At 42.9% G+C, this 27,736-nt stretch overlaps 1 protein-coding gene across 1 annotated transcript; it reads left to right on the top strand.

The window, feature by feature from the left end:
- Positions 1-275: 275 nt before the first annotated feature.
- LOC142465980 (extracellular calcium-sensing receptor-like) lies at positions 276-15,183 on the top strand. The gene is made up of 5 exons (XM_075570517.1): positions 276-517; positions 4,319-5,131; positions 7,894-8,109; positions 8,776-8,899; positions 11,487-15,183. The coding sequence occupies exons 1-5, from the start codon at positions 509-511 to the stop codon at positions 12,380-12,382; spliced, it is 2,058 nt and encodes a 685-aa protein (XP_075426632.1). The 5' UTR covers positions 276-508; the 3' UTR covers positions 12,383-15,183.
- The last annotated feature ends 12,553 nt before the right edge of the window (positions 15,184-27,736 follow it).

The following is a 27,736-nucleotide window of genomic DNA, read 5'->3' on the forward strand; positions in this document are numbered from 1 at the left end:
TAATTTAATTAGTCTTTGTTAGCCAGTATTTCCATATTAGGGGTTGTACTGCATGGCACAAAAAAACTATTAAATCATCTACCATTTTAAACAAAATGCACTGTTTGAATTGTGCACCTGCAATTTTATGTCTGACTGAATTCTTGAAATGTCCATGTGAAATTGTGTTCATTAGCCGTTCTCCAGGGGAAAGAAAGACTTTCCTGGGCGTAAAGTACTGTCCATAAAAAGTAAGGGTTTCTGCATAAAAAGCCATTGCCTTTTTTGATAGCATGATAGGCATCTCTTGTAGAATGAATTTTAAACAGTTGCTGTTAGGCTGGAGATTTCTCTTTCTATTGAGGGCTCAAGCTGAAGTTGATTTCCACCCAATCTGCAAATTGGATGGAGAATTTGACCTGCCTGGTGTCATGAAGACAGGAGATGTAGATATCGGAGGAATCTTTTCTGCACACTACGCTGTGTCCGAGCCAGATATATCTTTCAGGAAAGTGCCTGATAGAGTAAGATGCGTGAGGTAAGTGCCAGGCTGTTTGTTTTATAAGTAACACACCTATTCTGCATTTGTTAACCTGCACTGCTGGAGTAGTAGCACTTTCTGTTGCAGCAAAGCCATTTCAGAAGTAATAAAAGTAGGAATACTGACCATTACAGTAGGTTAATTTAGTATGTATATAGTACTGGGTTCATTAATTATCAGTCTCTCCTTAAATCCTTTGCTGTCAACGTGGCCTTTATCTTTGTACACATTGTACAAAAAGCAAAAAAATGTAGCCAAGGCAACAACTTTGCTATTCCTCCCAATATAACGTTTTCCTTTGATAAATAGGTTATTGTTTTCGCAGATGCGTTGCAGCTCGAAGACTTTGATAGATTGAAACATTAGAATTTGACAGTCGATAAGAACCACAGCCCACCGAATCTGCCCATATTCCAACCTGATGTACAAGCTCAGACCCCATCTGATCCTTGGCTTTGTTTTGTTTTCTGGATAGCCTTATATCTATCCCAAACATGTTTTAATTCCCTTACTTTAATAGTCCCTACCACATCTGTTGGGAGGTGAAAACAGGTGAGGTCTCATCAATAATCTTTACAGTGGCATCACAATCCCTCTCTTTCTGCTGCTGAATGCCTCTCCCTGTACAACCTAACATCCTGCTGGCTTTCTGCGTTGCTTTGTTACATTGCTCACCTACTTTTAGGTCTTCTGAAATAATGACTCCCAGTTTCTAAGTCCTCAGGGAAGTAAGGGCATACTCATCTTAAATACTTCCTTCTTACTTACGACTCATTTAGTTACTTCCTTGCTCTGATCTTGATTGTTTTCTGTCTATGAACACACAGAAATATGTTTGTGTTACTACTACAGATTTGAAAATGTAGGAAAATGATATATGGGATAGGAACAGTAACATACTGTACCACATTATTCTGCAGATATTCTGACCCTGGCTTCCTTTCAGTTTCAGTTTGAGACATTTCCGGTTTGTACAAACAATGATTTTTGCCATTGAGGAAATAAACAGAAACACCAAACTTCTTCCTAATGTGACGTTGGGATACAGAATCCACGATGGCTGTAATGTGATCTCCCAGTCAGTACGGGCAGCAATATCAATGACAACCGGGACTGGAAAGAGGGTTTATAATTGTGAGCAGCTTCCTTTAGTCCCAGCAATAATTGCAGATTCTAAATCCACCCAATCCATTGCTGTGGCAACAATGATGGGGATTTTTAACATTCCAATGGTATTCTTCAATTAGTTTTTAATAGCTATTTTTAAATATATTTGGCCATTTTTTTATTTTTTATAAATGACATGTTTACATTTGCACTGGGAGCTTTGTTAATAAAAATAGCTAGTACAATGTACATTAGCACTGCAAGTATGTATGTATGTATGTCTTTATTTGTATAGCGTATTCATTTACAGCAATAATGCACTTGGCATAATAAAAGGAGACATAACAGCAATAAACGCTTCATACATAAGAGTAGACATTAAGAAAATGAATCTTTAAGTCCCCAAGAGCTTACAATCTAAGTTTGAAGTAGGTAGAACATCCAGAGACAGTAGCAGGGTGTTATGGTTACGGTGTATAGAAGGGGTCATGGTAAATGCATATGAGATGTATATTATCAGCAAAGGGAGCTACGCAAAGGCTTCAGTAAAGAGGTGTGTTTTAAGGTAGGCCTTAATGATGGAGAGAGAGGCTGCTAGTCACATATTGAGCAGAAGGGTATTCCAGAGGTGTGGGGCAGATAGCGAGAAAGGTTTCAGGTGGAAAAGAGCTTTAGATATAAAAAGGCAGACAGAAAACATCTTTGAGCAGAACAGAAGAGTCGAGCAGGTGTATAGCAACAAATTAGAGCTGAGATGTAAGGAGGGGCAGAGAAGTCTAAAATAGAAGAGGAATATTTTGTGTCATACCGGATTTAATAGGAAGCCAGGAGAGGAATAGCAGCAGGAGAGACGCTGAGACAGATTTAAGAGAAAGTAAAGTGATTAGCAGCAGCATTTAGGAAAGATAGTAGGGGAGGCAGGTGAGAGGCAGGAAGGCTGGACAGTAAAGGGTTACAATAGTCGAGGCAGGAGAGAATGAGGGCATGTGGTAGAATGTCAGCAGTAGAGCGACAGAGGAAAGGGTGTATCTTTATAATGTTATATAGGACAAATCGACAGGTTCAAGCAACATTGTGAATGTGAGAGGAGAATGTGATGAAGCAGTCAAATGTGGCATGTGGATATTATCGGTCATTTATTCCACCTGCAATAATGTTCAAGGGAACATTAACATTTAACATTTTCAATTTAAGAATAACATTTAAAAAAACATTAATTCATTTTTATTGCCTTTACAAACACACGTTTTAATAGTCTATCTTAGCTTGGAAAGTGTGGAGTTTTTTATTTACAATGTATGTAGCCAAATAATTCCCAGTGGCTTTCAAGCTTAAGAAAACATTACATTTATGTTAACATGGTGAAGACTCACATCTTAATGCCAATGTTTGAAGATACTTTGCATTAGTTTTATCTGTCATCGCATTAGCTGTGATTTGGGAAGGGTTTCTATGCAGCTCTAGCAGTCGTGATCAGTACCACAAGGCACATACTAAATCAGGATACATCCAATTCTGCATCTGGGGACATATTTTACCTCCAGTTTTCTTATGTCAAAAACCCAACAGGTCAGAGTTGGCATACAGTTAACCTCTCTAACTGGCACATCTGCATCAAATGTAAGAAGGTTAATAACAGGTATCTTATGCGACATGGAGGCATAAAAGCCAACGTCTGATTTGCATCATGAGAAGCTAGATTTCATCACCAATATTTTTGAGAAAGCAAAGAAATCAATCCTTCCAAAATGGCAGAGAAATCTATAAACCAAGATACAACTTAATAAAAGTCCCTAGATATAAAGCTGAAATAACCAAGAGAACTGTATGATATCATGAAACCGCCAGTATATGGACTAAGAGGGACCAAAGTTCCTGCTTTGCTGTAGTTAGTAACCCAGGTACCAGTATATATATCAAAGAGTATGATTTAAGGAGTGGTTCTGGCTAGGGGGGGAGTTCTGTGGGGTTGGCTGCAAAGGTGCCCCCGGTAGCAAGCCCTGCTAGGTAAAACGTATGGTGGTTTAAAGCTCCCACGGCTCGGGAGCTAAGACGAAGCCACAACATGATCTGTCACGACTTCCTATTCACCCATGTGCTGTGGGAGATTTAAGAATATTGGAGCCCCGGCAGTATCTACAGAAGTAAGTATCTCGGGCAGCAGGGGTCCCCCAAAGCTGAAATCAACATGCTTCAGCGCCGAGGACCCCCTGTTTCATACCAAATAAATGCTTGGAATGTCCCTTTAACTATGACCTCAACAACTGTATATATGAAAAAGAAATACAATATACTATTTGAATATCAATAAATATAGAGGAAAAAAAGCGGTCGTTTATGTCCATTGTGCTATTTTCTAGGGAAGCACCACAGTTTATGATAATTTCTTCATTCTGTTAATGTTATATACATTGCTTGATACTTTGTGGGCAGACTGCAGGGTGAGGCCAGGAACCGTACCAATAAATAAATGATAATGATAAATGATAACAAGTATCTTCTGCATTCTCCTGTAAGTAATATTAGTCTTACTGAACAACTGTCATATATTAGGATAAAAGCTTGTACACTTAACAAAATTATATCCTTTTTCCTGCTTTATTTGTCACATCAAAAAAAAGAAACAAGTCTTCTAAGTTGTTCTTTATTCCTTATGCTTTTTGTTACTCTGATACAGTTTTCCTCTTACAGATCAGTTACTTCTCCACATGTGCCTGTTTAAGCAATAAACATGATTATCCAACATTTCTTCGCACCATCCCAAGTGATCTGTTCCAGTCTCGAGCATTAGCACAGCTGGTTAATCATTTCAAATGGACATGGATTGGCATTATAGCTATAGATACTGACTATGGACTCAATGCTGCCAGCGTATTTAAAGATGAAGCTAAAAGACTGGGCCCATGTGTGGCTTTCACTGAAATGATTCCTCCAAATCCGACGCCTGGAAAGGTCTCACAGGTTGTACACAGTATCTCAGTTTACAAGGTTAAAGTTGTCTTGCTGATTGCTAATGAATATCTAATACAAATTATCTTCAAAGAATTAGTTTATCAAAAGATAACTGCAATTCAATGGATTGCAAGTGAAACCTGGTCTACATCGTACTTGTTGGCTAATGATAAGTCTCTTGTTGGCACTATAGGGTTTGCCATTCGCAGAGCAGAAATTACTGGATTGAAAAGTTTTCTTCTCAAAGTCCACCCATCCCAGCACCAAAACAACCCCCTCGTTGTTGAGTTGTGGGAAGAAATATTTAACTGTTCCCTGGGAAGTGTTGCGAATGTAACAAATGTGAGCAAACCGTTTTGCTCTGGGCAGGAAGATTTAAATTCAAAGGATAACATATTTCTGGATGTGAATAATCTAAGGATTTCATACAATGTGTATAAAGGAGTTTATGCCGTTGCTCACGCTTTGCATAATATGTTGGCACTGGAAGAAAGCAATGGTTCTTTTGTAAATGGAACACACATTAATAGCTTCAATGTGGATCCTTGGAAGGTAAAATATTCATTGACAGAAACCTGATTTGTAGACATCCCTCTAAAATATATTGGTACATGAGAGATGTAAATCATCAACCTTCAAAGCTCTAGACTCTACTGCTTCTCCCGCCATCCCAACGTTGATTTCTCACTATACCCCTGCTCATCTCCTATGGCGTGCTTTGCTCATAATCTTGTCTTTTCCATCCCTTTCACCTCTACCACTCTCGCTTTAGCCTATACGCCAAACACCTCCATTCAACAGCTTTACGTTATATCTGAAAACACACTTTCTGAATAAAGCCTTTCAGTAGCCTGGACTCATGTATGTATGTATGTATGTATGTATGTATGTATGTATATACAGTATGTATGTATGTATATGCAGTATGTATTATGTCTTTATTTATATAGCACCATTAATGCACATAGCGCTTCACAGCAGTAATACACATGACAATCATATAAATAACAAATAATATAAATAATACATAAAGGGGAGAAGCGCTTCAGACATTAAAGTAACATTTAGGAAAAGGAGTCCCTACTCCGAAGACATAACAATCGAATTGGTTGGTAGGAAGAATGTACAGAGACAGTAGGAGGGTGTTCTGGTAAGTGCATCTGCAAGGGTACAAGGTTTATGTATGAGGTGTAAATCAGTGGTCCCCAAATCCAGTCCTCAAGGACCACTAAGTGCAGGTTTTAAGGATACCCCTGCTTGAGCACAGGTGGTTCAGTCAAAATGATTAAAACCTGCACTGTTAGTGGTCCTTGAGAACTGGAATTGGGGACCACTGGTGTAAATTATCATTACCACGGAGCTACTCCATGCTTCCTTAAGCAGGTGTGTTTTGAGTTGGGTCTTAAAGGTGGATAGAGAGGGCGCAGGTCGGATATTGAGGGGAAGGGCATTTCAGAGGTGTGGGGCAGTCAGTCAGAAAGGTTTAAGGCAGGAGAGGACTTTAGATACGAAAGCAGTAGAGATAATACATCCTTGAGCAGAATTCAAGAGTCAGGATGGTGTATAGCGAGAAATTAGGGCTGAGATGTAAGGGGGGCAGAAGAGTGTAAAGCTTTAAAAGTGAGGAGGAGAATTGAGTTTGTGATATGGGATTTGATAAGAAGCCAGAAGAGGGATTTCAGCAGGGGAGACACTGAGACAGATTTCTGAAATAGTAGAGTGATTAGGATAGCAGCAGCGTTTAGGATAAATTGTAGGGAAGACAGGTGGGAGGCAGGAAGGCCAGACAGCAGGAGGTTACAGTGGTCGAGACGGGAGAGAATGAGGGTCTGTTTCAGAGTTTTTGCAGTCGAGCAACAGAGGAAAGGGCGAATCTGTGTAATATTATGGAGGAAAAAAACATCAGGTTTTATCTACCTTTTGAATGTGAGAAGAGAATGTGAAAGAGGAGTTGAGTGTGACTATTTCTTCTAACACCGAATAAGGCATTTAGCAATACCCTTGGCCAGGAACTTCTATCTTACTCCTTTCCTTACTGTCTTTGTTAATCTCCCAACATACCACTTAGACTGTAATCACTCTGGAAAGGAAGACTTCCCTGAAAGGCCACCTTTACAAAGAGGTTATGACCCGATACATACAGTACACACTCCCCTAGCCTTACACAATGTTCTCTTCTACTGTAGGTATTCTTTTTATTTGTGTGTGTTTTTCAATACACCAGTAAGATTGTAAGGAGTCTATGTATCAACATAGAGAAAAGTATATTTTGACGCACTGCTGCGTTTCTTTAGAGCAGAGCTCCGACATATGTAAGAACCATTTCTTACAGCTGATGCAGAGTTGTAGACTTCCACCACTTCAGATATGGAGGATCTTTTTAGAAGAAATAAAAGGTGAAAACAATGACGCAAGAATGTGATGCATCTCATTATATGTGCACCGTGTACATCCTCTCAAACTTCTACTGACACTCCCCAAGCAAGGGCAGATAGGGCAAAGTTGGATCAAACTGTTTTGATACATAGGTGCAGGATGAAAATCAATGGTCTTTCACCAAAATTGACATAAACCCGCAATCTGAGCTGCTTTTTTTTTCAATTTTATTTTCCCTTTAATATGCACATCAATACAATCCACACAATGATAAGTAAATAGCTAAGTTGCCAATCGATCTGTTCTCCTATGCTCGATCGGCAAAATTCGGCTAGGGGTTCACTAAATGGCTTTCAGTGCAGCAGGAAGACCAAATATGCAAAGTTCTGTGGAAAAGATAATGTGACCAGGCAGTCACTAGATACAATTGGTGCACTGCTATTGTGAGGGCAGGGCTCAAAAAACGGTGTGCCTATATCAGAAGAGAAAGGGGTGTGACTTTGTAAATGGTTGCTATAGAAAAAAATGCTTGTTACATTATAATACATTAAAAATGTAATTCAGAGTTGTTTAAAAAAAAAAAAAGCTACAAGTATTTTCTCATAGTACAGAACTGATTTATTAAACAAACACACATGTAGGATATCGCTTGGTCTGCAGCTTTAATACTGTACATAGACCCCTGAGATCTTTGGGACCGGAAATCCTTTCATGCAATGTTCAGTCTTATATATCATTCACTAATCCCTAATTATACAATTCTTCTATAATAACTCTATAGAGTGCTACTTTCACTGACTGACACTATATACATAAAAAGACAACACCGATACAGTATAATACAATCATTTTTATATTAGAATGCGTCTGTGTTGGGTAATATATATCAATATATTATACTGTATATTCTTAACAGTTGTTTTTCTTGAAATATCCAGGTGTTAAAATACCTGAAACGTGTTAATTTCACCGCAAGTGCTGGTGACAAAGTAAACTTTGACCAAAATGGAGATCCCAACCCATCTTATGACCTTCTGAACTGGCAGAAGAGAAATGATGGATCCGTTATATTTGTCCCTGTGGGAGAATTCAACGAAGATGGGAACCTCAGGGTGAATGAAGATGCAATTGTGTGGCAAGGAGCCCAAAAAGAGGTACGTTTTCTTCATGCTACAAATTATAACTTGATATATAAGTAGTTCATGACACTGTAGTTCAAACCTATAGAGATTCTAAAAAACTACTGTATCATTGAACATGGCAGCGATTAAGATATATTTTAACATAGTATTACTTGGGTGGCACTTTTTGTTTATGGTTGCTAACAATTGTCCCCAATTGGCTTGCTTATTGTAAATAACCATAATAGTCATTTCTGGAATTCGTACTGGAAAACCAGAGAAAATTGTGCAAAAACTTGTCTTAAATTTGTTAAAGGGAAATGTCCCATTCTATGGAATTCATTTCTTTGCAACATTTGGTGCAGTTTTGCGTACCAGTTTTGCAGCCAAGCTACTTTGATAAGTAGACCCCAAAGTGACTAGTAAGTGTATTAAAATATTTGGCTAATCACTTTATATAGCTGCTGTGGGTTTATGTATAATTCCCTTATTAGGCTAATTTATATGTACACAGAATATTTCTATCTGCGGTATAAACACTGTATGAAGTTTCAAAATTCTAATAAAGGGGATTGTGTGTTTTTTCTTTTTTGTCCTTACTATCTAAAGTAGAAAAGGCACAAAAACATGCAAACAAGACATTCATTTAGATATAACTGACTCAATTTGCCAGTAACAGAAGGAAATCCTCTTCTACAGGTACCAATATCAGTGTGCAGCAAAGACTGCCTTCCAGGGAGCAGAAAAGCAGTCCAAGCAGGGATGCATCCTTGCTGCTTTGATTGCATATCATGTGACAATGGCGAGATCAGCAATCAGACAAGTGAGTTTATTTTTATTTATTTATTTATACAATATTTTACCAGGAAGTAATACATTGAGAGTTACCTCTCGTTTTCAAGTATGTCCTGGGCATAGAGTTAAAATGACAAATGGTTACAAATACAGTTACATAAGTGAACAGGGTATACATTATATACAAGACATTGCATGCACAGTTAGAGATAATATATATTATAGGCATATGTAACAGTTACAGACCAGATTAAAATGTGAGACAGCCTTGGTTTTGAAAGAACTTCGACTGGTGGTGGATGTGAGAGTCTCCGGTAGGTTGTTCCAGTTTTGAGGTGCACGGTAAGAGGAGGAGCGGCCGGATACTTTGTTGAACCTTGGGACCATGAAGTCTTTTGGAGTCAGATCTCAGATGATAAGTGCTGCATGTGGTATGGGGAGAGGAGCTAGTTCAGATAGCTGGGTAGCTTGCCCAGAAAGTATTTGAAGGCAAGACAGGAAAGATGAACTTTGCGCCTAGACTCAAGTGATGACCAATCTAGTTCTTTGAGCATTTCACAGTGATGTGTGTTGTAGTTGCATTGGAGAACAAAACTGCATATTGAGTTGTAGAGGGTGTCAAGTTTGCTAAGGTTGTTTTGGGGTGCTGAACCATATACTATGTCTCCATAGTCGATAATTGGCATTAGCGTCTGCTGAGTTAACTACGGCTCTTATTCTATATCTGCTGAAGTGGTCATTCTGGTCATTTTCACCTACAAACCCTCACAAACTTCACTGTGGATTTTCGTATTAAAAGCAACATGACCGACCACTTTGGCAGATACAGAATTTCTCCCTAAATGTGTTACTATTTAGTTTCAAATATTAGCGTGCCATTAACAGCTTTGCTGCTAGAGAGGCCAGCCATGCGAAAGGGTTAAAACATAATGGCAATCTTCTATCAAAAGGTTTATGATTTATTTAGAATAGAAAACGAGAGACTAGTTTTAATGTAAATCATTTAATATTTTGTTTAAAGCAAACCATTTAAAAGTGTATGTTTGTAAAGCAAAATATTTGCTATGTTCCATTAGTCCTATTACACTGGATTTAATACAAGTTCTAAAGGCAGCTTGAGTGTTACAAAATCTATTGTTCCTAATAACGTTTAGGAAATGGTGATGGGAAGAAGCCTGCAGCTCAATCAGAGGGTGCATTGTTTTTAGCAGATAGTGAAACATGTGACAAATAAATATTTGTTGGTTACCATGAGATTCATAATATCCTGTTCTGTATGATCCACCACAATCTGATTCTAATTGAACTTACAATTAAATATTGTCAATATCAAACTGAACAAAAGCACAGTGAGCTAATGTGCATTTCTGGTGTTCATGCTGCAAAACCGTGCAGAAAATTGCACTAAATTAATTTTTTTATATACTGTATGTGGTGCAGTTTTGTGTACCAGTTTTACAGCCAAGAGACTTTGATAAGTAGACCCCATAGTGAGTAATAAGCTTATTGAAGGATTTCGGATAATTACTTTACAGTATATAGGTGCTGTGGTTTTATGAATGATTCCCTAATTACAGAGAAGGAAAAATACTTGCTCAACCATCAAAAAGTAGGTTAGACAGAGACAAGAGGGTGCTATTAGGGGATGAGAACTGTGTGTGACTATATACAGTACAAAAGATCCCTTTCGATGCACTCAATTGCGTTTGGCCAAACGTAATTGCCCCACAAAAGAGGACTTCAAGATACAAACGGATATCATGAAGCAAAAAATTCTTAGAGGGTATAGCAGAAACTGTATTGACAAAGCTATCAAAAGAGTCCAAAAAAACAGATAGAAACATACTATTATAATCAACCGTAAAACAGTAAGTGTTATTTATCATGCCACCTGTATATGTGGTCTACAATATGTAGGCAAAACAAGGTGACAACGCTACAGGCGTGTCCTGCAGCATGTTGGAATCATAAAAAATCAAATAGATACCCTAATATGTAGGCATATCAATCATCATCATAAGGGAGACCCCAACTGCCTCAAGCTCCAGAGAAATAGAACAGATCTTGGTATCAGAGGAGGTGACATACCGTAGACAATGTTCTGTTCAAAATAGAAACCAAGTGGATCTTCACTCTGGTAATCTATTACCACCGGGATCCAATGGGGGTTTTCTATATTCAGCTTTTTTTTTTATAGAATTCTAATTACTATGTTACATACAAAGAGAGAGAAAAGCACAGAAGCGCACCAAGGTTGAAGAAACATGTATTGACAAATAAATACAATAAAAATGCAAGCTGTAACTTACAAATAAGTAATAGTTGGTAGTCCAGTAGAAAATAAACAGTCAGGGCTCCGTTTTGATCACTGGTCTGCTTCAAAGGTCTGGAGGTGGGTCCTTGATTAGTGTGTGTCCGTACCGCGCGCTTGGATACACTAACATTACAGTGTTCCTATACCGTTTCCGGGTGTCGCGTCTCATTGCGTTACTCATATCTGACCTGTAAAATACATATTAGGAAAATGTTTGTATTTTTTTCCTTTTCTCTTTCTTTATTTCTTCCTTTTTTACTTTCTACGTCTAACCAAGTCATGTATTTGTTATTGTTTGCAGATTCACTGGATTGTATAACATGTCCACTTGAGTACTGGTCCAACAAGATGAAAGACCAATGTGTGCCAAAGGAACTGGAATATATTTCCTTTAAAGAAACATTGGGGTCTATATTACTTGGAGGGGCATTGCTTGGAATTTGTCTGACAGTATTAGTTGTTACAGTATTTGCATATCACAGACACAGTCCCATTGTAAAGGCAAACAATTCTGACCTCAGCTTTTGTATATTGGTCTCTATCGCACTCTGTTTTCTTTCCTCGATTACTTTTTTAGGCCAACCAACGTCCCTGTCCTGTGTGCTGAGACACACTGGATTTGGGATCACCTTTGCACTCTGCATGTCTTGTATTTTGGGTAAAACTATTGTAGTACTAATAGCATTTAATGTTCAACTTCCTGGCAGGAATGTGGCTTCATTTTTTAGTCCTTCAAAGCAAAAATTCCTAATTTGCCTGTGCATTACGTTTCAGATTATTATCTGTGCAACATGGAATATCGTATCTCCACCTTGGCCTGTAAAGCGAATCACCTATGATACTTCTACAATCGTTTTACAATGTGATGCTGGCTCAGTATTGGCCTTCTCTCTTGTCCTAGGTTACATTGGGATTCTTGTGTGCATATGTTTTATTCTTGCTTTCTGTGCTCAGAATCTACCGTCTCGTTTCAATGAAGCTAAACTCATAACGTTTAGCATGGCTATTTTCTCTGCAGTTTGGATAGGATTTATTCCGGCCTATTTGAGTGCTCCTGGCAAATATTTGGAGGCTGTTGAAATGTTTGCAATATTGTCTTCTAGTTTTGGTCTTCTCGCGTGTATATTTGCACCAAAATGTTTTATTATAATATTAAAACCTGAGAAAAATGACAAAAAATACATGCGGAGAAAATGAAACACATAAAATGAAACACATAAAATAAATAACTTAAAATACTGTAGTGGCTAAATCTATAGCAAATACTATATGTTTATATAAATATATAATTATATATACAGTTGTGTGAAAAAGAAAGCATACCCTAGTTGAATTCCATGGTTTTACATATCAAGACATAATAACAATCATCTGTTCCTTTGCAGGTCTTAAAATTATGTAAATACAACCTCAGATGAATAACAACACATGACATATTACACTGTCATGATTTATTTAACAAAAATAAAACCAAAATGGAGACGCCATTATATATAAATATAGCAAAGGGATAGGCACACCATAAATATGCAACAAATATATTTTATTGGCCCTAAAAATATTTTTTTTGCATATTTATGGTGTGCCAATCTTTTTGTTATTTTGGGGCAGTACCTCATAGGTACTCTGCTAGCAGCACCCTCTCCAGTAGTCTGACATACTAAATTACTGTAAGTGTGTGCCCCAATCCCTTCATGCTGTAATTAGATATATACTAGTTGAAAGTATGGGAATTCTAATAAACCAACTTCATCCATCCGCTCCTTTTCTCCCCACCTACCACCTCCTCCCCCCCCCTCATCTCTCTTCCTCCCATCACTTTCCTTTAATATCTTATGATGTCCCCAATTATTTCCGCCTCTCTCATTCTCTAGCGTTCTTACTTTCTCCTCATGTGCCTACTGACTTCCTCTCTTTCATTCTTCATCTGCTATCTGTATAAACTTTATAGCTATCTGACTCTCCTTATGATGTCACTACTATGATGTAACGTGCTACACATGGAACCTACGTTAATTGTATCTGTAATCAGAGGCAATTTAGCACAGGTACATAGGCTGCCTTTAAATATACCGACAAACAAAAATTTTTGGACTTAGGCCCAGATTTACAGTCAGTCATTGATTTAACTCAAATTTAACCTACATTAAAGCCTCGTTAAGTGGTAATGTGTATCTTTAAAGCTCAATAATGCAGCGTTAAGTGTTGTTTTCATCCAGTAAAGGCATTGAGGTAACTATAACGGCTGTTAGCGGTATTGAGATGCAAAAGAGTCATTCTCACTAACAACACATATCCACAACGGTCTGTTAACACAGGGATTTAAAGAGATGCTAGTTAAGTGAGAGAGACTATTTCTCTTAAGTACCAAGTGACTGACGTACTTCCCCAAACACATGGAGAGATAGATACCAGAGCATAAAACTGACCACACCTGAGATCCCTGGGGTATATGCTAATTGAAATCATTTGAATATAACTTGCATATCCCAATTAGCATATATCCCAGGTATGTCAAGCGTGTTGAGTTTTTTGCACGGGTATCTCTCCACGTGTTGCTTAAAAGAGTCTTTGCAGATGTATACTGTATTTAAATAGTGCAGGCATCATTAAACCTGATCTCATGCACCAGCAGGTACAACAAGACCTTAACCCCTCCCCTGTTTGCGGACGCGGCTAATGAGGTCAAAATGATGTCTGCATTGTGTAGTCTGTCGCAGTATGCCAGTGGGAGAATTAATGCCTGCTACATCTGTCACGGGATATTGTTTCTCTCCTTCATCTTCATCTCATGGTGTAAAGCACAAGAAACTAAATAAAAATGCATCAAGCGGAATTGTATGGCTTTCTCTCACGTGAAAATGCTTGAAATTACATTATTGTACTTCCTGTACTATTAAATTACAACTTATATCATCAAACTGCACTTAAATTTTATGATGAGAAATATTCCTATGACTCAACATTTTCACTTTATGGGACTATTTAAGATACTCAATAATAACAATAATAATAAAAAAAAGTATTTCATACAGCGCTTTTCTCCCAATGGAAGTGAAAGCGCGTCACAATTACAGTACAGCGCGCGGTATGCAGCACACAGACATTTTTGCAGACAGTCCCTGCTCACGTATTTATTTATTACATGTTTTACCCGGAAGTAATACATTGAGTCACCTCTCATTTTCAAGTATGTCCCGGGCACAGAGTTATGATAATAATACATGGTTACATTAAGTGAACAAGGTTATACAGTCAATTCACAGGCATTTCATGGACAGTTAGAGTTGGGAAAACTCTAGTCCTAGCCTCTGGGAAATCTGCCTGTGGCCCTGAACAGGAGTATAAAGCATCTACATCTTCCTTTAGTTTTAGATTAGTCAGGTCAGACATATATCCAGTACTGTGGCCCGCTGTACAAGTGAATGGGCTGTAAGGGGCCTTACAGCTCCTGCGTATAAAATAGTAATAGTGAATATATCAAGGCTAACCTGATCAGTCCTGCAACATGTTGAAATGTAGCATTAAACTGATCTGGTTAAATTATAGATTTTCATCTGTAACAAATGTAATAACATTATAAAGACTCGGTTATAATGTTCTTATAAAGCCATTTTTCCACATGAGCTCTGATTTTAATTACGAGCTTTTAGAATCTGTTGAAGTTTTTCATTTCTCTTCATTGGCAATCAAGGATGCATTTTTTTTTTAGAAAATTATCTTTCGCTTATAATAGTTCACAGGAGTGAGAGATTATTTGATCTACTGCATTATCAGATAAATAGATTAAGGAAATACTGTACAATAATAACTCACACTGTACAATAATAACTCACACTGTACTAAAAACAAACAAACATAGGTTAGTGATACATTGCATTTTGGTGGAAGCATTACTACCACAAGATGGCAACCTAGTATTATTTAATCAGAGATTTCTATAATAGTTTTTTTTCCCTCTCTGTCATCCGTGTATTCAATGTTTTTTTTATTATTAAAAGCACAAAATGTTAAATAAAGGTATGATACAACCCAAGAGTACATGATGTGAGAGTGAAAAGTACATTACAAATCTCAGTATATCATTCAACTCATTATATTTATGATGCTGAATATATAAATGTTTTAAAATATGTGCTCCCTAAATCCAAAGCAAATGTACTTTCGCAATAAAAGTTTGGCGCACGTTAAATAGCATAAGGAAAAAATTATGTATAAAAACACAGACCAAAAAGCACTTATTGCTACAGTAAAGTGAAGTTTATTAAGGCATATTAATAAAGAGAAAGAGAGCAGAACATTTGAGGGCAACACCCCCTAAAAATTGTTTAAACAAGACTAAATCATATATATATGTAGCCCCTATAAGTAAGAGCGGGCTACTTATCCTTCTCCTACTGGATTAAGCCCTGGTAAGGACAGGCGCCAGTAGTAACCATGGGTTTTCCCCCCTTCAAGCCCTGCCTGGAGTGATGGAGGCGGCCCCCCCCTGACTCTGTGCAGGCCTAGACAGAGGGGTGGTCCTGCTGACATCATGAGGGACAGGGCTGACTCGATTTAGTGGCCAGTTCCTGTCAGTGACAGTTGGTTCTTGTCTGTCCTGGGAGTTGGAGGAGTTAGCTCTATGCTGTCCTGGGAGCAGAAGAGAGAGGAGAGTTTGGAGTGTGAGCAGAGCTAGAGTGGACCAATGCCCCTCACCCTGCTGAGGGGGTGAGGGGAGAGATCTAGCCTCACCCATAGGGCCTACCCTGGGGTGAAGGCAGTGGTATTGCAGCACCCACCAGGCCATCCTGCTGGAGTACAGCCTGGAGGAGTGGAGAGGAGGAAAGAGGCCTGTACACATCTAAAGTGTGGGGGATTTATGAACTGCTGTGTGCTGTTGCTGTGTGCTGCCAAGGATAAGCTGTACAAGGATAATAAAGAGACACTGCTTCTATTTCACCAAGAGACTGTGTGTGTGATCTGGAGCATTCACCCTGGGACCAGGGTTCTTTCTCTGTAAGGGTCCTACCCCACATCCCTGGGGCTTATAGAGAATGGAGGCGCTGCACCACTAAAGAATGAAGGCCATTACCCCAGAAGCCAGGTCCTGTTGTCCCCAATACCAACGCGGGAGACTCACGCCCTCCTGTTCCAAGCCGGTACGCACCACCCAAGTACACATAGCCAGCCTCACTACACCCTAGATAGCCATCTGTGTCTGGGGGGAGGGGGACATGGGTTACATTTGGAGGCACTGCTGAGATCCCAAACAGGTCAGGCTTTCAGCAAAGCAGAACGGGAGGAGTGAAGTGCACCTTCCGTGCAAGTGCTATGGAGGGTAAGGCATATCATACCAGGGGTAGTCAGGGGAGCGTGGACTCCCGCACAGTACACCCTGGGTGCCCTAGATAGGTGATGTAAGATGGGTGTATGGCTATTGCTGTCCTAGTCCCTTGAGGCAGGTAGTGTGAGGCAACTGGGGGGGGGGGGGGGTTAGCCTGTTAACTTGTCCAGGGACCATGGCCCAGGGCCCGCACTATGAGTGTCCAAAAGTAGGAGACGCCCGTACTTAGGGAGATGCCCGGTACACTAGCCAGTACCCACATAAAACACACCACAGAGCACTTGCAGGAACTGTCAGCGAGTGCGGTGCACAGAGAAGGAGTTCTGCCTAGCCTGGGGTATGCCACATCATACTTGTGGGTAAAAGCATGCTGAGAGCATCAGAGAGTGTCAGTGAGTACAGTCAGTGTCTAGGAACGTGTTACACAGTAGACACTGAGAATAGAGAGATTATACATTTGGTGGGCTCATCAAAGATGGCGGCCGTCACTACATGTGCTCCGCGGAGCAAGAAAGAATCCAAAATGGCGACAGAAGCGCCATCCACGGCCCAGCAATTAGCAGCCGAGCTAAAATGGCGATTCCTGCCAATCCTGGAGCGCGCACGTGAATCGTGCAAAGAGACTGTGAGAGAAATGTGGAGGGAGATGTGCAGGGGTTTGGCACCAAACCCAGATCCCCTGGAAAAGGAGCGGAGCGGCGCGAAAGCCGAAAGCCCACCCACCTGTGCTGTGACTGGCCAACAGACAAGGCCACGTCACACTGAAAGAAGGAGTCCCCCTCCTCTTGTTTCTACCAGAGGGAGGGGGCACAAGGAGAGCCAATCAGGAGCGTCCTCCCCAGCGAAGGGAGGGACAGGAAGTGAGAGCGAGGAACTTCACTTTTGCCTGACTGTTGAAGAGCAAGGAGCCGAAACTTTGAACTATTCCACCCCTGGGCGAAATATGGCCGAACTGAGCACCACGATTTACCAGCTTCAAGGAGGCTTACTGTTAGTGCCTGTGCGTCCACTGCAGGACACCCGGACAGGTCCCAAGCACGAAAGCACGATGCCCTAAATGTGGCACGTACTACCTGTGGCCTAATGAGCCATGGCCATTGATCAAGACCCCGTGGGGTGCCTCTCCGGGAACACTAACGGAGGTGGCGGAGACAAGAGACGAGGCTGCCCTAGTTCCCCGCGTTACTCATGCGGTAGGAACCAAGGCCCAGCCAGCTACTGAGCCGAGAGAACCGTCAGCGGAGGAGAGCGCGACCACAGTGGAGGTACCAGAGCGAGCCCGTTTTGTACCACTACCCACTGGCGGTACCGCCCAAGAACCCGGTGACACCCTTGCGGAGGATCCGATCCTAATATCTTCGGAGGAGGAAGATGGCATCCCATCGGTGGCGATGTGCCTACCGGCAAACCACCCCAGCTGTAACCAAGATGGCGGTCCACTTACCGGAGAGAGGGAGTAGACGAGTCCGGACACCTTCCGACGGCGAGCGCTGGTGCGGCCCGAGGCCCGTAGAAGTCCCACGGCCGTGGTGACTCCCAGTGCGGCGGAGATGGCGTCTGATACGGCTCCGGAGGAACCCAAGATCACCAGCCTGCAGCGGAGAGGTAAGGAGACTCCACCACCCCCTTACTCCCGCCAGGCGAAGACGGAACCTGCAGAGGACGAGAAGGAGAGGCGTGCGGCCTACTTACCCATCCGCGGACCAGATGACCCACCACCGCCCCTTCCGGTCCTCGACGCACTTCCGGTGCGTGACCACGGAGCGGAAGGAGATTCCGCGGGCGCCGACGATGACATCACTTCCGGGTCCGACTGGAAAAGAGGCCCGGGAGCGCTGTTCTCCCCACGAAGAGCAGCAATGGCAGCTGCAATGGCCACTCTGAGAGGCCAAGGTCCTTCCAGAGGATCACGGGGCTCAGCGGAGAGAGCAACCAAGAAGATGCCCACTGGTCGCGGTATTACCCGCTTGCTGGACACTGATTTGAACATTGCCCCTGCCCCAACCCCCAGCTCCATCGCCCCGGCCACTGCCCTTGCCCCGTCACGAGTGTAACCACCGGGACCTAGCGGGGATAAATTGAGCAAGTACCCCAAATATTCAAGAGATGTAAGGGATTTGGAATTGAGCGATGAAGGGTCTGATGGAGAGATACCGTATGATAATGTAATTTGTTTACCTAACCTTGTGCCTTTTTCTCCTGCATCTAGAGGGAGGGCCCGAGGGTCCCACACTATGGCAAAGGCTGGGCCTGTAAATGAAGTGGTTCACAAGATGAACCCCATGGTGTACATCAACGCCAAAGGGAGGAGAGATTGCTCATGCTCTACAGAGGTGGGTAGGTCCGGTGTCTCATCACAAGTGGAGTCGGAGGTAGATACAGGTAGCCCCTTAACAGAGTACGAGCACCGTGACAAATGGTGGGCACCCCTGTTCACCGGGTATCATGAAGGTATGGACCGCACCAGGTTCGTCCTCATCAGAAATGACATAGTTGAATATTGGTGGGCGGTAGGTGCCTATACTCCCCAGGAGGTGGAGGATGAGATAGAGCATCAGTACCGGGAGATAGAGCAGAAGATCATTCTGCCAAAGGGGCCTAGTATTCTGTATGACGACATGGTTCCGGTAGAACCGGAGTTTTGGGTGCTGCCAAGCAGGGCGGGTCGGAAGAATTTGACCAAGTTGAGCCGAGCAGACAGAGCCATAGTGGCTAGGTATAGGCAATCCCATGGTTATGAATACCTTTATGTGCCTGAACCCATAATGCGAGAGATGGAGGAGAACAGGGATAGTTGGCTCCGAGAAGCCGTACAAGAGTGCTTGCGGACGAAGTTTGGTAAGGCAGGTTACCACAATCAGGACAGGATCAGTGAGTTGGTCAGGATCTGGAGTATAGGACGGGGCATATACATGCCTAATGTAATATATCGGCCCGAGTCTGGGTCGGTACAGTCATATCATGTGACCATCACTGACCATAATGGTAGAAGGATACGGAAGCCTGATCCGAAGCATTATTATTAGGGTTCTCCCCGTTGGGAGTAACTGTATTTTGTTGATATCTTATCTCACCTGGTATTGTCTATGAACAATAAACTGCCATGTTTTGTGTTTGTGTTCCCAGGTTTGTTCGCTGCAGGATGGTGCTGCTAAAAGTAGGTCCAAGTGGGGACCATTGGATTTCACCAGAGGGAGAGGGTAGCCCCTGTAAGTAAGAGCGGGCTACTTATCCTTCTTCTACTGGGTTAAGCCCTGGTAAGGACAGGCGCCAGTAGTAAAACCCCTCAAGCCCTGCCTGGAGTGATGGAGGTGGGCCCCCCCTGACTCTGTGCAGACCTAGACAGAGGGGAGGTCCTGCTGACATCATGAGGGGCAGGGCTGACTCGATTTAGTGGCCAGTTCCTGTCAGTGACAGTTGGTTCTTGTCTGTCCTGGGAGTTGGAGAAGTTAGCTCTATGCTGTCCTGGGAGCAGAAGAGAGAGGAGAGTTTGGAGTGTGAGCAGAGCTAGAGTGGACCAATGCCCCTCACCCTGCTGAGGGGGTGAGGGGAGAGATCTAGCCTCACCCATACGGCCTACCATGGGGTGAAGGCAGGGGTATTGCAGCCCCCCACCAGGCCATCCTGCTGGAGTACAGCCTGGAGGAGAGGAGAGGAGAGGAGGAAAGAGGCCTGTACACATGTAAAGTGTGGGGGATTTATGAACTGCTGTGTGCTGCTGCTGTGTGCTGCCAAGGATAAGCTTTACAATAATAATAAAGAGACACTGCTTCTATTTCACCAAGAGACTGTGTGTGTGTGATCTGGAGCATTCACCCTGGGACCAGGGTTCTTTCTCTGTAAGGGTCCTACCCCACATCCCTGGGGCTTATAGAGAATGGAGGCGCTGCACCACTAAAGAATGAAGGCCATTACCCCAGAAGCCAGGTCCTGTTGTCCCCAATACCAACGCGGGAGACTCACGCCCTCCTGTTCCAAGCAGGTACGCACCACCCAAGTACACGTATCCAGCCTCACTACACCCTAGATAGCCATCTGTGTCTGGGGGGGGGGGGGACATGGGTTACATATATATAAAGAAACAAATTTCAGCTTGCACTCAATGTACTAAAAAACATCAACAGGTGCCAGTCTCTAATAATAATAATAGAACAACATTACCATTCTCACGTCCGGTAAAGGAAGATTGCACTCAGATCAGTATAGGCAAAAAAGTCTGTATTAGTCATAAATACAGACTTTTTTTTGCCTATACTGATCTGAGTGCAGTCTTCCTTTACCGGACGTGAGAATGGTAATATTGTTATATATATATATATATATATATATATATATATATATATATATATATATATATATATATTAATATATATATATATATATATATATATATATATATACACAGTGGTTGACAAATCACCAAAAAATCTACTCGCCACACAAAAAAATCTACTCGCCACCTAGTACCAAACGTGTGCTGCTTGGGCCAACATTTACTCGCCCGGGGGTTAAATCCACTCGCCGGGGCGAGCAAATGTATAGGTTTGTCGAACACTGTATATATATATATATATATATATATATATATATATACATATACATATACATTTCAGAAACAGGGCACGCACAAAACAAAACAAAAAATAAGGGTAAAGGAAGGGTGCATACTGTCCAAAAAGTTACAGAAAAGGGTTAAAAGGGACAGGCACTCCTACTGTACAGTGTATATGCAAAAAAGTGAAATTTATTGACTCAATGTGTCGGTCCAAACTGGGGTGTGTCCCACCATGAAGATAGTCTCTTATTTTGAGTGGTGGTCTGATCCCAAACACAATTATCAGAGCTGCGCATCAGATGAGCTGTGTCCCTGAACATAGCAAATAACTATAGGGGCAGGGTCCCTACCTAAGGGCCTGTCCCTGTAGCAACAACAATCTATGGTGTTGAGTCAGGGCCCAGCTGGGGCCTAGGGGAATACCTGGCCTAATGCAGGGGCTACTTGCCTGCCTGCAATTGCAACCTCCCTTATCCTTGTCCCAGCTCTGACTGACTTGGAAGCCCTGAGCGTGCCAAATGTATCTCTCTCTGCAGGAGATCTCTGCCGCGCGATTGGCTGCCTGGTGTCATGGGGATTGCAGCCCCAGTGGCTGCTGGGTCTTGTAGTCCCTTGCAGAGCCTTTTCTTATTGCCCCCGCGTGCGCTATCTCTACTGCGCATGTGCGACTTTGTAATTGGCGCTGCTGCTCGCAACTGCGCATGCGTGACTTTGGGGAAGCCTTGCGCTACGGAGCGCCACCTCTGCCCATCTGCGCTCACTAAAATGGCCGCCACAACTGTTCTGCGCATGCGTGAGCCTCCGCGCATGTGGGCGAAAACAACAAACATGGCAGCACTCTGCAACAGGAGCCGCCAGCCAGTCTGTCGCCTCCCGCAACAGCCCCATCAAGGTGTTTTAAAACCCCCAGGCTGTACACACATGCAAGCTAGCTGGTCAGGAGACAGGAGTGAAATACTGAAGAGATTACTGCTATAAGGTCTGTTTTTCAAAGTACATGTGTGATTAACTGTGTTCTGCATGCTGAAGAGAAGCTGCCTCGTTGTCTATGCTGAAGAGAAGCTATTTTGTTTTTGTCTGCTGAAGAGAAGCTATTTTGTTTTTGTATGCTGAAGAGAAGCTATTTTGTTTTTGTGTGCTGTATGTTTTTTTAAAACTCAATAAATAAACCTTATCATGAGAACCCACGTGTGTTGTTGCATGTACCCTGCAACATATGGTGTCAGAAGTGCCTGGATGTTAAGAGGCCCCTGTAGTTGAAGGGCCAGACACACACACAAAAATTAGAAAAATGGAAGAATTTTTAAAAGAGTTTCTGTTCGAGCAGACCAGACAGCAGGGACTGTTAATGGAACAGGCCCAACTACAAGCAGAGAGAGATGAAAGACTATTGCAGCAGCAAACCCAGCTCCTAATCCTGCAGCAGGCAGCACAGGAGGAGCGGATGGCCAGGCTGCTGACCCAATTCTAGGGGTCTGCCAGTCCAGAACTTGCGAACAAACCCCCAGTCCTCCTGAGGAAAATGGCTTTAAACGAGGATCCAGAGGCTTTTTTACTGACGTTTGAAAGGGTTGCCGAAGCTCAGGGCTGGTCTGCAGATCGCTGGGCAACAGCTTTGGCCCCACTCCTCATAGGAGAAGCCCAGGCCTCATATCAGGGCCTCCCAGCAGATCAGGCAATGGACTACCAACAAGTAAAAGCCGCCATACTGGATCGCTTAGGTCTGACCCCAGAGACCTACCGGCAGCAGTTCCAGAACCTGAAGTACACCGCTAAGATGAGACCCCGGGTACTCGCTCAGCGGTTATTGGACTTGTGTAACCGCTGGATACAACCCGAGGAGCGCACTAAGGAGGCAATTCTTGAGCAATTTGTTTTGGAAAATTCTTACAGATAATACCCCCTTCCGCACGCTCGTGGGTAAAACACCATGCTGCTGAAACCCTAGCTTTGGCGGTCCGACTCGTTGAGAACTTCCTTGCGGCCGAGGACCAGGCGAGTGCCCTGGACCCAACGGATCCAACTTCACCAGCACTTGCGGACACCCAAAGAGGGATATCAGAACAACGGGGAAAATACGGCCCCTCCATACACAACCGCCAAGTGCCCCGAAAGGAGCAGTCCTTCAAACAAGGAAGACATCAAAACGCCGGGCACCGCCGAGACCCTCATCCCCTTCCTGATGTCGGCTTGTCACCAAATGAGAGGAACTTCTGAGGACGTCGCCCAGAGGACCCACCAGATGCCTGGTCTCCAGTATCTGGTCCAGCGGAGCGCTATCCATGGCACCCTCCTGCGAGGGACCCCTCTCCATGTTCCGCCTGCGGAGAACAAGGCCACCGGCATGTGGACTGTCCACAGATGGATTGTTCCTTCAGGACCATCGCCTCGGCCTTCACTGGAGAAAATTACATGCCCTGGTTACTTCCAGCCCAGATTGGGGGTAAAACCATCCAGGCCCTTGTAGATTCAGGCTCTGGGAAAACTTTGGTCTTCCAGGAACTGTTACCGCCTAACGTGTGTTCCTTTGACTCCCCATGGAGTATAGAATGTATACATGGCGATGTAAAATGGTATCCGACGGCCAAAATCCGGCTACAGGTAAAATGTCAGGAGGCCTACCTCGAAGTAGGAGTCGCTCCTTGGCTCTTTGGCTCCCTGCCCCCCGTTGTGCTCGGCCGGGACTTGCCTTTCTTTTCAGACCTAATGGCTCCAGTCTCTCACGAGGAGCCATATTCTATGGCTCAAAAGAACCCTGGTAAACTGTTCCCCTTCTTGGCAGACCTTTTCCCCAGTAGACACCGGGTTCCAAAGACTCGAAAACAGAGACGCTCTGACAAACAGGACTGGTTGCAGAAACCTGGGTCTCAAGGTGACCGTACTAGTAGCCAGAAGTCACAAGTGTAGGCTGGGGATGGCCAGAAGGAGGGGGATATGGGCCCTGGAGATTTACCAGACCTATACCTTCCTGATTTTCGCCAGAGGCAAAGGGAAGACCCAGCCCTTGCTAGACAATATGATAAAGTGGTAAAAATTGATGAGCAGATATTGAATGCACAGGGGTGGATAGTATTCCAACATTTTGAATTGTCAAATGATATCCTGTATAGGGTGAATAGGCAGACACAAACAGGGGAGGTCACCAGACAAATATTGGTTCCCAAGGCGTTTGTTAAATCCGTATTCACCCTAGCCCATACTGTCCCTTGGGGTGGTCACCTTGGTAGGGATAAATCCTTGGACCGTATTTCGTCCCGATTCTATTGGCCAGGGATGCATAGTGATATTGCTAAGTTATGTGCAGCATGTCCTGAGTGCCAGCTAACTAGTCCGAAGGGACAAAAACCAGCCCCCTTCGTCCCTCTACCCTTGGTGTAAGTTCCCTTTGAGAGGATTGGAGTAGACTTGGTAGGATCTCTAGAACCTTCTGCGGAAGGACACAGGTTTATTCTCGTAATAGTTTACTATGCAACAAGATATCCTGAGGCGTTCCCCCTGAGGACAGCAATGGTGCAGCAAGTAGCCAACAAGTTGTTGGAGCTGTTCTCACGGGTTGGACTTCCCCATGTTATGTTGACAGACCAAGGTACAAATTTTATGGCTAAACTGATGCAGGATGTCTTAAAATTACTAGAGGTCAAGTCTGTTCGGACATCGGTCTACCATCCACAGACTGACGGATTGGTGGAAAGATTTAACCAAACTCTAAAAGGGATGCTGAGAAAATTTGTAGATTCAGAGAAGAGAGCCTGGGATGAACTTCTCCCTTTTCTGCTGTTTGCAGTGCGGGAAGTTCCCCAGGCCTCCACGGGATTCTCTCCATTTGAACTGCTGTATGGCCGCCAATCCCGGGGTATCCTAGACCTCCTAGAGGAGTCATGGGAGGAACAGCGGTGCCCTTCTAAGAATACCCTGCAATAAGTATTGGACCTTAGGAAGCGCCTAGATGTGGTCGGCCATTTTGCTAGGGAGAATCTTAGATCAGCCCACGACAGTCAGAAGAGACATTACAATCAAAATGCTTGTATGAGAGTGTTTCACCCGGGAGACCAGGTGATGTTATTGTTACCCAGTTGTGAGAGCAAACTCCTAGCCAAATGGCAGGGCCCATTCGAAGTACTCCGCCGCACGGGTGATGTGGATTACGAGATTGCTCAACCAGGGTCCAGGAAGGGTAAACAAATTTACCATGTGAACTTGCTGAAACCCTGGAAGGTGCAGCGGTCTCTATTAATCCACCCGGTGGAGGAGGAAATGGACCTGGGTCCTCAGCCCCCACGGGGGAACATCTGTGGTGACGAGGAAGTCCCAATGGGTAGACAATTGTCCTCTGAACAAAAAGGGGACTTGTTAGAAATAATTACACAATTCAATGATGTTTTTTCTGATTTACCAGGGCAAACTAATTTAGTTTCACGTGATAGAGACCTGGAAAAGAAAATGCGAATGCTGATTTCTTCTCTAGAGAAGGAGTGGATGGTCGGGCTTCAGCCACGCGTGGCCCCAGCCACACACTAACAGGGGAGGAATGTGACAGGGTAAATAAACGTCACCAGCCATATGCCTGGCAGACTTATCTGTAGTGGAACAGTGCAGCAGTGAGGAGGTTATCTTTCTGCTGAGTTAATTAGTCTGAGCCCCATCAAGGTGTTTTAAAACCCCCAGGCTGTACACACATGCAAGCTAGCTGGTCAGGAGACAGGAGTGAAATACTGAAGAGATTACTGCTATAAGGTCTGTTTTTCAAAGTACATGTGTGATGAACTGTCTGTGTCCTGCATGCTGAAGAGAAGCTGCCTTGTTGTCTATGCTGAAGAGAAGCTATTTTGTTTTTGTATGCTGAAGAGAAGCTATTTTGTTTTTGTGTGCTGCATGTTTTTTAAGGCTCAATAAATAAGCCTTATCAAAAGAATCCGCATGTGTGGTTGCATGTACCCTGCAACAGGGACCTATTTAGAGAAAACCAAGACATCATCATTCCTTCCGTAATCGATCAAGGCTTAGATTGTAACTAGAGATACTGCCTTTTCAAATTCTAATACTTCTCTTACTGTCTTAATGTTTTACTATTCAGTGTAATTTGTAGTTATTTCCATCAATTTCAATTACATCAATTTGGGATATTCTTTGACCTTAGAGTCTTTAATGCAGACCCACTATCAGACTCACTATCTCCTTTGATAAACGGTGATGAGATGCTGAAACTTACCAGGAGTTGTGAGTCATTGTGAGATCTGTCATGGTCTTTTTTCATATCTTTGCTTAGAATACTTTTTTGTAATTTTAAATTTGTTTTTCTCCTTGGTCTATATTATTTAATTTACAACTCTTTTTCAAGGTTTGTAAGATAGCCTCCATTGTGTGCAGTTCTATTTCACTGCTGCAGCCTCTATATAGATCCACGTAAAATGTGATTACCGCAAGAAAGAGCTGAAGAAAATCCAGCACACCCTAATAATAGATACAAAATCACTGGTATATAACAAATTTGAAAATTTAATCAGTGCACAAATAAGTCAAACAACTGACAACGGCACACTAGGAGAACAGATAACATATAGGTAGGGCCATACGTGGGATGTACAGGAGGATAAGGGATAAAGGAAAAGTAGGATGGGACAACGAAGGGAAGGTGAGGTGAATGGTGGAAGGGGAACAAAGAAAACAAAAAAATTGGGTCACAACGGGTGAGTATAGGGGGCAATGTTTCGGGACTTGTCCCTTCATCAGGCCCGTTCCCCTCAGTCCCAAGGGGACAAGAGGGTACTTCCCTAGCCCCAGAACCCACAACAACAGAACTGACCATGGCAAAATAAATCCACAGTTTAACTTTTGTATAGATATAATCAGGGATAAACTACATGCAAACAGCTACAATGTATTAGTGAACTAGCAACAACTGAGAACACCAGAGAACAGCAAAGAGAGGAGGCAAATCTAGAGTGAGGAGCAGCCTCGTGGTTCGTGTGTCCTATTAACTAAGGACTGTCTGGTTTGCATTACTCCTGATTTGCCTCCTCTCTTTGCTGTTCTCTGGTGTTCTCAGTTGTTGCTAGTTCACTAATACATTGTAGCTGTTTGCATGTAGTTTGTCCCTGAATATATCTATACAAAAGTTAAACTGTGGATTTATTTTGCCAATTAGTTTAGGGATATTGTATGTGTATTTAATTTGAATATTACTTAGAATTTGTGGAGGGTCTTCTATTGTTTTTACTTAGGGTCAGTTCTGTTGTTGTGGGTTCTGGGGCTAGGAAAGTACCCTCTTGTCCCCTTGGGACTGAGGGGAACGGGCCTGACGAAGGGACAAGTCCCGAAACGTTGCCCCCCTATACTCCCCTGTTGTGACCCACTTTTTTGTTTTCTTTGTTCCCCTTCCACCATTCACCTCACCTTCCCTTTGTTGTCCCATCCTACTTTTCCTTTATCCCTTATCCTCCTGTACATCCCACGTATGGCCCTACCTATATGTTATCTGTTCTCCGAGTGTGCCGTTGTCAGTTTTTTTACTTATTTGTGCACTGATTAAATTTTCAAATTGGTTATATACCAGTGACTTTGTATCTATTATTAGGGTGTGCTGGATTTTCTTCAGTACTTTATTGTGTTTGAGAGGGATTGGGCCCTCTCTAGTCCGTGGCACCCCGCTTTGTGTATATTTATCTACTTT

This window comes from Ascaphus truei, chromosome 14 (genome assembly GCF_040206685.1).
Source record: "Ascaphus truei isolate aAscTru1 chromosome 14, aAscTru1.hap1, whole genome shotgun sequence".
NCBI classification, from domain to species: Eukaryota; Metazoa; Chordata; class Amphibia; order Anura; family Ascaphidae; genus Ascaphus; species Ascaphus truei.

Excerpts from the sequence above, each read along its gene's own strand:
- LOC142465980 (XM_075570517.1), top strand. Across the intron at positions 8,110-8,775 it reads GGCAAGGAGCCCAAAAAGAG|GTACCAATATCAGTGTGCAG; the intron begins GTACGTTTTCTT and ends CCTCTTCTACAG. Across the intron at positions 8,900-11,486 it reads CGAGATCAGCAATCAGACAA|ATTCACTGGATTGTATAACA; the intron begins GTGAGTTTATTT and ends TATTGTTTGCAG.